Source organism: Triticum aestivum, chromosome 2B, assembly GCF_018294505.1.
Source record: "Triticum aestivum cultivar Chinese Spring chromosome 2B, IWGSC CS RefSeq v2.1, whole genome shotgun sequence".
Lineage (NCBI taxonomy): Eukaryota > Viridiplantae > Streptophyta > Magnoliopsida > Poales > Poaceae > Triticum > Triticum aestivum.
Genome location: NC_057798.1, coordinates 808,517,536 through 808,527,703, shown reverse-complemented (window position 1 = coordinate 808,527,703; position 10,168 = coordinate 808,517,536). Strand labels below are relative to the sequence as shown.

The following is a 10,168-nucleotide window of genomic DNA, read 5'->3' as shown; positions in this document are numbered from 1 at the left end:
CCGGTCACCCTACGTCCGGAACGCACTCATCCTCGGCGGGGCACGTCCATCCACATGCCGACCTCGATCGTTGAGGAGGTGTGTGGAAGTATGGTCGAGTCACAGTCATGGTGCACTCTGTGTGCGCACTGCATGCGGTCTACAGAATTTGCGTCTATTTGTTCCGACGCACCACTCCTATCAACGACGACGAACCCGGCCTAGACAGCTCGGCTATGGCGCACCGTCCGCCGCCGTGGACGGAGACATCGGCCTCGGCGCCTTGTTATTTCCTCGTCAACGCCAACGTCAATGACGACGACGCGTAGCTACCACTATCTTGATGAACTCTTCTCCCCCATGGAAATTCCTGCCTCCTCCCAAAAAGTTCCATGGCGAGTGGTTGGTATGTCGCCTCGGTTGGGTGGGCTGGTTGCTGTCGCACGCCCATCGTCGTTTTTTTCCTGCTGCCCAAGATCCTCTCTTACCTCGGCTTCGAAGCCTTCGCTCAAGTTAGATCATCATAGACGTTCAACCTAACGATGATAAGCTACCTTGAAGGATGGCGCCCTCGCGCCTCGACGCCATCCTCTACGATGGCAAGTTCCACTCCATCACCTACACCGGCACTGTGGTGCGTGGGAACAGGACGCTGATGCCGACGGCGTGTTCAGCAGCGCAGTGGTCGCACCAAGGCTGCTACTGCTGCCCGCCGACGCGGATCACCGCAAGTACCTCGTGGCGGTGCCGGACGGCCAGCTGATTTTATGGAAATGAGAATATTCGGAGATATAATATGAGAGCTAAAACTAAAAATACCTATGGTTTATTATGTTTGATTATTGTATTTATTAAAATATTTATTAAATATATCATACATGTTTACATAATTTTATTCAAAAAAATTCTGAGCTGGAGCATCTGAGCCTGGGCTCAGACGCGGATTTTCGTGAATTTTATTTTTATTTTTATATAATCAAATTTATGCAAATTTTATTTGCGGTAACGTGAGGAATATAACTATTTTATTTGGCAACACATATATGCATATTTGTATATTGAACATATAATTTTGTGTTTGTGTATCACATCATTTTTGTGGAAGATAGGCATAAGGCTTACTTTTATTACCTTGCGTGAGTATGTCTTTTATTACCTTGCGTGAGTATTGTGGTATGGGAATTTCAGCATACCGATTCTGACAAAGATGAAGACATATATGTAGCCACACCTTGCGTAAAAGTATCAGCGATTTCATGCATGTACCCAAATCATATGAACTTTAAAATCTCAGGCACAAATAGAGTAATATCAAACCTACCTTTGCCTTGTATCTGAAGGCACAATAGAGCTACGTACTAGCTGCTGCCCAGGGAATATTTGCCTAATCACTCAACCTCGTTCGGCACGCCTCGGGTCGGTAACCGCCGTGCAGTCTTCTTTTGAATACGATCTGCAGGTTTCCTTCTTTTTAAAGTACATGTCAGTTAGTGTTTTTATTTTTGTGGAGATCACTTTAGGAGCCGTAAACATGCACACTTCTAGGTTTTCTTTCTCTCAGAAATATTGAAACGTCTGCTTCTTCAAGAATAGACATTAAATAAGAATTATAACTTGGTCGTTCAAATTTACATGAGAGAACTTATGTGAACAGGCCGTTAACATGCTTTCCGTGGGCCGGCCCGCCACCTTTTGACCAAGTCAAACGGGCCGGCCTTTTCACAGGAATGGGCCTCTGTTGGGCCGTGCCACGTGTCGACGTATCATAGGCGCCTTCTGTCCAATGAGTGGATGAAAACTGTCACAACGATGAGCAGACACGTGTTTCCTCCAGCCAATGATGATTTTACACGTGAAAAATCCCCATTGGTCCGGGCTGTTAACGGGTTATCGGATCCAAAACCCGACCCTATAGCTTAACGGTGTTCCGTTACGGTGGATGTCACGTGTCGGTCACCCTTGACAAAAGCACTTCTGTGACGCGCGATTTATCGTCATGGAAGTGGGCACTTCCGTGATGATAATTTTGGTAATGTCATGGAACACTTCTACGACAGCACAGGTATGACTATCTTGATTCTGTCATAAAATCGTCATGGATGTACATGCATGACATAAAACGCGACCTACTGTGACAAACACGTATCATCATGAAAGTGTAATATTTTGTAGTGAAAGGTCTAAGAATTTCAACAAAACGATTAGAAGCATCTTCATCTCTATATTTCACAACCTTACTAGGAAATGGCATAGGTTTTTGAACACATGGTTCTCTTTCTTTACCGTGTTTTCTAGCAACAAAGTCTCTTTTATCATATATTTATTTTATAAGGTGGGTTATCAAGCTCTTTATTATTGTCTAGTGGAGAGCATCATTATGATGATCATTAGCATCATCATTATCATTATCACTAGGTGTATGCTCATTACCAGATTGTGTCTCAGCATAAAAAATAGACATTATTTGGATTCTCATAAGGCTTTCTACAACAGTTTCACCAGAAGCATGCAAAATCCTTATTCTTTTTCTTCTTTCTAGGTGAACTAGGTGCATCATTCTTAATTCTCCGAGAGTCTTTCTCAATTCTTTTAAGATGACCTTCAGGATGTAAAGACCACTAGTAACTACTCTAATAGCATGATCATTCATTTTATTATTCATCTCATTAAGCAAATCATTTTGTGATTTAGAAACTTGTTCCGCTGAGTTTGAACCATAGAATCATATTTACATAAGCCTTTAACATCATATTAGCAATTCTAAATATCAAATAGCTCATGCATTCAATCCTCATAGCATTACGTTTCAATTGATTACTAGTTTGCATATTGAAGTTTTCTTCCTTAACAATGAAATTATCAAATTCATCCAAAAATTGACTAGGAGATTTTTTATATGGAATATCACCCTCATCAAACTTATAAAGAGAATTTGCCTCCACTACCTATGTCGGGATGTCAAGTCCACGCATTTCTTCAATAGGTGGTAAATTCTTAACATCTTCAGATTTAACACCCTTTCCTTTCATAGATTTCTTTGACTCTTGAATATCTTCTCCTCTTCTTTGGAGTTGGTCTAGGCAGTGGTTCATGAAGTGTCCAATCATCAGCATTCCTCAATAGATTACCCAATAATTCCTGAGCCCGTTAAACAGTTCATTCCCAGAAAACATAGCCGGCACAACTATTTAGGTAGTCCGTAGAAGCATCAGTTAGTCCATTATAAAAGATGTCAAGTATTTCATTTTTCTTAAGATGATGATCAGGCAAAACATTTAATAATTGAAGCAACCTCCCCTAAGCTTGAGGGAGATGCTCATCCTCAAATTGCACAAACTTACATATTTCCTATAAGGTGGCTTGTTTCTAATGAGCAAGAAAATATTTTTCGGAGAAGTAATATATCATATCCTGGGGAGTGCGCACACAACCAGGAGCAAGAGTATTAAACCATTCTTTAGCATCCCCTTTAATGAGAAAGGAAATAGCAAAGAATATAGTAGTAGCAAATTTTTCCTCATGAGCAAAAGGGTGGCTATGTCATTTAATTTAGTAAGATGTGGCACAACAGTTTCAGTTTCATAACCATGAAAATGATCGGATTCTACCAAAGTAATAAGTTTAGGATCAATAGAGAATTCATAATCCTTATCAGTAACAAAGAGAGGAGAGGTTGCAAACTTAGAATCATATTTCATTCTTTCTATCATAGCCTTTTCATTCAGCTTACAATCAAGAAATTCTTAAGTAATCTCCCCATCCATATCATAACCTTGAGGTACCTTAGGCATTTCAAATCTAGTAGGAGAGCTAGGCATAATAGGTGAATCATAATTTTTAGTAGTTTCTGCAGTCTCAAGTTCTTTAGCTTTCACAATTTGTTCATCAAGAAATTCACCTAGTGGCACAGATTCGTCAAGCAAAGTATTGGCATCATCACAAGTTTCATTTACAACAGAAGTAGTATCGTCAATTACTTGTGACATGTCAAAATGAATAGCAGGTGGTGGTGTCGCAAGCCTACTTAAAACATAAGGTGAATCAAGTGCGGAGATAGATGGCGGTTCCTTACGTCCCCTCGTCTTAGATAGTACGATCTTGGTCTTGGTATCTTTCCGATTCTTCATAGTGATCAACAGATAAATAATTCTCAAGTGAACTCAATAAAAAGAGCTATGCTCCCCGGCAATGGCGCCAAAAAAAAGGTCTTGGTAACCCACAAGTATATGGGATCGCGACAGTCTTCCAGGGTAGTATTTCACCCAAATTTATTTATTCGACACCAGGGGAGCCAAAGAATATTTATGAGCCTTAGTAGTTGAGTTGTCAATTCAACCACACATGAAAAGCTAAATATCTGCACTAAAGTATTTAGTAGCACAGTAGTATGATAGTTTCATAATAGTGGTAACAGTAGCATTAGTAACGTGACAGTAATAGTAGAAGTATTGTAGTGATTGTAACAGTAGCAACAACAGTAGTAACTTAGCAAAGATCAATATGAGAAAAGTGTAGTCATTGGATCGTCGATGGATATTTGTGTTGGATGGCATTCATCATGTAACAATCACAACCTAGAGGGACACACAATAGCTCCAACTCATCTATTCAATGTTGGCATGTATTCCGTATATAGTCATACGTGTTTATAATAAAAACTTGCATGATATATTTTGTCCTACCCTCCCGTGGCAGCGGGGTCCGTAAGGAAATCTAAGGGATATTAAGTCCTCCTTTTAATAGAGAATCAGAACAAAGCATTAACACATGGTGAACATGAGCTCCTTGGATTACAGTCATCCCCGGAGAGTATCCCAATTATTGTCACCTCCGAGTCCATGGTTCAGAATAGTAACAAGTGCATACAACTAGCAGATAGGATCAAGACCTCAAATATATTGACGAAAACATAGAGGGTTTAGATCCAAAATCATGGCACCCAATCCCTAGTGACAAGCATTAGGCATAGCAAAGTCGTAGCAACATCAATCTCAGAACATAGTGGATACTAGGGATCGAGCCCTAATAAATTGACTCGATTACATGATAAATATCATCCACTTCATCACCGTCTAGCAAACCTATGAAGGACTCACTCCCGGGGGTTAGCATCATGAAATTGTTGATGGAGGATGGTTGATGATGATGACGGCGACGAATCCCCCTCTCGGGAGCCCCAAATGGACTCTAGAACAGCCCGCGTGATGAAGAACAAGAGGTGGTAGTAGCTCCGTATAGTAAAACATGATGAACCTTTTTCTCTCTTTTTTTCTCGGGAAAAAGAATTTATAGGCTTGGAATTTGGTCAGACGGCCACCTGTGTGACCCACAAGGCATCAGGGTGCGCCCTAGGGGTAGGCGCGCCCTGTTGCCTTGTGAGCAAGTGATGGCGCCTACCCAGTGGATCTTCATTCCAATATTATTTGTTTATTTAATAAAAAAAATCTTCACAAAGTTTCGTCCGATTTCGAGAACTTTTATTTCTGACAAAAAACAATGTCATGGTAGTTCTGCTAAAAACAGTCTCGGTCCGGGTTAGTTTCATTCAAATCATGCAAATTATAGTCCAAAAAATAGCAAAAGTGTTTGGAAAAGTAGATACAATGGAGACGTATCAGTCCACGTCCATGAGCTGGGGTAGGTTCAACATGGTCTTCACTTCTCAGTTCGCCGGTCCTCACAGGCACGACGATGTCAACATCCTGGTGGCGGGGTGTAACCTGCTTAGCCGGCTTAGATAATGGGGCCGACTGAGCGGACGACACTGTCTTACTCGTGGTCTTCTTTTGGTGGGTGAAACTGGTCTTGTGCTTGTTGCATTAGCGAGGAGACAACTAAGAAATTACTTGCCTCTTCGTCACCAGAAGGCCTCCTCTTTTGAGGAGATCCCTCAGCCAACCAATAAGGGGCATCTTCAGTCCGTCAAATAGTTAGAAATCTTTCCAGCGATGAACAGTCGGGTTTGTCCAGTGAGAACTCAATTGACTTGGGGGCTACTGTCGGGGTTATACCCGGGGTAGGTCCAAGTATGGAAATATCTCGGCTAAGAGCCATAGCCCATCAAGGATACGGTCTAGAAGAATGTGGGTCAAGGGCAATACTTCCAGCCCACAAGCATTACGGCCCAAGATAGTGAAAGCTAAAGAGGTTCTCATGATCAGGCCAAGTCATAACAGTTGGATCCTACACCCCCAGATGGAGAAGGCCCAACAGTCGGTCACCATGAAGGCGGGAGCAGTCGGACATTCTGCAGTCGGTTGCGACCTAGGATAAATGACCCCCACGATGTCTTAACTACTTATGTTACCTAACGGTGTTATAATCTAGTTAAATAAGGCAATCACTAGCCAGAATGACTATGAGAAGTCGGCCATGAACAACATTAATACCAGCCCGTTATGACACCCCTCCTAGCACACTCTATATAAGCCGGGAGGAGGGCACCGGACTGAGGGTTGAACTTTTTCATAGTGTACCTTACGCCAAGTTAAGAGCATCACAGAAGTAGGGAATTACCTCCACTAGAGAGGGTCTGAATATGTATAAATCCATGCGTATACTCCCATCCGTACTGATCGATAGATATCATTGCCTCTACATACAAACCCCTTATAGCATTGTCTGGATTATATCCACGACAGCTTTGGACCTGGTGTAGGAAAAGACCGATTTAAGCGTTCCTACTCAGCTAGACCCGTAGGAGCTTTAAACATGGAACGGGCCATGATTTAGGTGCAAGGCAAGCAATCAAACAGGCCAAAACTACATGGCGCGGCCTGACGCAATGTAGGCTACGGCTACCAAACACGCCAATGTGTATGGCTCCATTTTGTTTCATACCGGCATACAAGTTTTTCTTTCTCTCCCTCTCAATGCATGCCGTAGATTGGCTGTTCAATTTTTCAACGTGTGCAATCGTCTACCTAGCAGAGTACAACGGTGCCATTAAATTACTATTGAGATCCAATCTCTAGCAGCTCTTTTGTTTGTTTTTTTTTTTTTTTGCACGGAGCACTTTCTGAAAAATACCAAAATATATATGTGTAAGGCCAAAAAAGAAAACCAAATATGTACTGTTTATTCTAAGTATATACTTGTGCTACGGAATATTTATCAGAAAAACTAACTGGCAACCAATCGCTGAGAAGGGGTGATAAGCGAACCCTTCTTAGTGGTAGTTTTGGTTTGAGAGATGGGATCAAAAGATAGCCGTTTAAAAACGAAAACTGCTGACAGAAACTATCATGACGCTCTGAATAAACAGTCATCCACTCAAACTAGAAATGACACCGAAATCGTTTGCAAATGCCACTCCCTCTGACAACCGTTTGCCAGCTAAAGGGTTCTTATTTTATTAACTTCAGGACAGAGGTCATATGTGTCAGAGAGATCTTAGGGTGTTGGATAGTCGCATTGTCAGTTGGCTCATCTGTTATGATACAGTGAATATATAAAGTTATATGGCTATACATAGGGAGTTGCTGTGAGGCACGACGAGTAGTACCAAGTTTGGAGCTTCGAGCTTAATGGCGCAAGGTATGAAGTGAATATTTGCCTCTTTCTTACTCTGTTCATTGCGTTGAGAAAATATTCCTTTGTCATTCATTAATTGTACGAAAGATTCAGTGATCCAAATTGCGAAATGTGTGCACCATGTGATATTCCTAGCTAGTTCTAGAGTGCTGGAGTGATAGGAGTCCGGCCCTGCTAGAGAGCCATCACGAGCCTATTTTGTCACTGAAATTTTTACCTATATATGTTATGATGTGTCTGGGATTTGGGATCATATTCTGCTAGTTAGTTTGTGTGCTGACTAGTAATTTTTGCGTGCAGACGCAGGAGTCCCAAATGTTGACTCGCACAGCGATTTGGAGGCAGGGAAGAAACAAGCGCCGGCCAAACAATCTGAGATGGCGCCGGCTGTCTCCATCTACAAGGTCCGTATGCAATTCCGTGGTTTGGACGGCAACAGCTACACGCCGCAGTATGTGCCGATTGGCCCGTACCATCTAAGCTGTTCGTCCCCACGGACTCAAAAAGAGAAGCTGTGCGGTGTCTCCTTCCTCAAGAGCCTCTCGGACGAACACACCCTAGCGCGACTAGTGGACAAGTTGGAGCCACGAGCGAGGGAGTGTTACACCGACGGCGTTGGCCTGCTCACGCCGGAGCAGTTTTCCGGCATGCTGCTGCGCGATGGGTGCTACCTGCTTCTTCTGTTTGTACATTATGTGACAGGGGCATGCAGCAATGGCGGCGCTTCGACGGCGGCCGGTGGAGTCTCCGACAGCGCGGTGGTGCGCGACACCGTGTTCCTTGTTGAGAACCAGATACCTCTCTTCGTGCTTGAGAAGATCCACGAGCACATCACAGGAGGCGCCAGCATGTCCGTCCTCGGAAACATCGCCGTCTCTGTCCAGGAGCTTCTGCAGGCACAACTCTACATCAGCAAGAAGCTACGGCCGGCGCCTCAGCAGGCGTCCCACTTGCTCCACCTGGTGCATCACTACTTTCAGCCAACCAATCCGCCTCCTCCGGAAATGGCAGCGAGCACGGCACGGCGCACCGGCCGGTGGCGCCGGGCGACGGAGTACGGCAGGTACGGCGGCATGCGGTTCAAGCGCCGGGCCTTCGTGAGCGGGGAGGAGTGGACCGTCCTCGACGTGCGCCTTAAGCGAGGCACGCTGTGTGTCCCCCACCTGCGGGTCGACAGCAACACGTGGGCCGTCCTACGTAACCTGATGGCGCTGGAGGAGCACGTCCCACGGAGGCCCGTCACGGCGTACTGCATCTTCATGTCGCAGGTGGCCGGTACGGTGGAGGACGTCAGGCTACTGGTTAACGCGGGGATTGTGGAGCACTTCCTGCCGAGTGACGAGCAGGTCGCTCAAGGCTTCGCGGACCTCTGCAATGGGGTGGTCATGGACGTTGACAACCTTCACCGGAACTACCTCAAGCCCATCTGGCACAAGCTGCAGGAACGCTGCCAGAGCCGCGTGTTTAGATTCATGGGATGGTTCCGCCATGACCGGCACCTCTGCATGGCGATAGCGTTCCTTATGGCTCTCATCGTCTTGGTTTGCCAAGTGACGCAGACGTTCTATGCAGTAACCGGGGTCCGGAGGTGAACGAGGACAACGTCCCAAACACTAGAGTCTGTATAATTAGTTCTCAGAGCATGAGTCGATCATATCAGACGACATTTAGGGTACGTCGGGGTCGATTGTCTCTTGTTTATCATGTGTGCTTTGTTCTTGTTTTTCCTTTTGAGGAGAGTGAGCTTTATTGTTTCGTAGGTTGAATGAACGGTAGTCTCTCATAGTTACTTATTTTTCTTTTCTTCTTCGGTTCCCTCTCTTTTGAATGGTCAGCTGGTTTTAAAGACAATCTCGCGTAACTCTTTATTAGCTGGTCACAATATTTACGGGGACGGAAGTAAGATCACCAGAATGGCCCAGCCATACATGACGGCCGGCTCCTAGCAATTTCACTAAATTGTGAACCTCGGTGTTGGAGCTCATATACTCATGGCTAAATAAGCAACTAGTAAATAAACTAGAATGGTCTAAAATTTCACGAACAGTTGTACCATAAACTTCCGCGCTCCCCTACTTGATATCATCGATGACAACCTTGGAATCCGAGGCAACGTAGATCCTTCGTACATAAAGGTCGTCTACAAAAGCTAGAACTTCTCTTACTGCCATGGCTTCCAGCGTTGTAGGCTCATTGATTCCTCCAATAATTATAGCTGAAGCTCCTATATAATTCCCAAGGGGATCTCTACAAACCGCGGCGACCGACCCTGCTAAACATAATCTAGTAAGAGCTGCGTCAATATTGATCTTGCACATGTTTTCAGCCGGTGCAACCAAATGAGTTGGCCTTATAGGAATAAGCCTTGGTAGTGCATTATCACCTGGAGATCAGCTATGAATGAATTCACAAAGCCGTGGGTGGCGATAGGGGGCTGGAAGGTCTCTTCATGTATCACTTTCCTCCTCGCACTCCAGATCACCCATAGGGCAACACCCAGCCCTATAAAATCATCATGTGATAATAGGTCTTGCATGTTGAAGAACCAACTTCTTGCATTCGGGTTTTGGTCTAGAGACATGTGTTCCACCAGGTTTCCGGAAGATAATGTCCATACGCACCTCGCCCTGGCACATTCGAGCAAAGCAAGCCTCCA

At 44.3% G+C, this 10,168-nt stretch overlaps 1 protein-coding gene across 1 annotated transcript; it reads left to right on the top strand.

Moving 5' to 3' along the window:
- The first annotated feature begins 541 nt into the window (after positions 1-541).
- LOC123039757 (UPF0481 protein At3g47200-like) lies at positions 542-9,104 on the top strand. Its single transcript, XM_044462780.1, has 2 exons — positions 542-710; positions 7,813-9,104. Exons 1-2 carry the CDS (start codon positions 542-544, stop codon positions 9,102-9,104), a joined length of 1,461 nt encoding a protein of 486 aa, XP_044318715.1.
- The last annotated feature ends 1,064 nt before the right edge of the window (positions 9,105-10,168 follow it).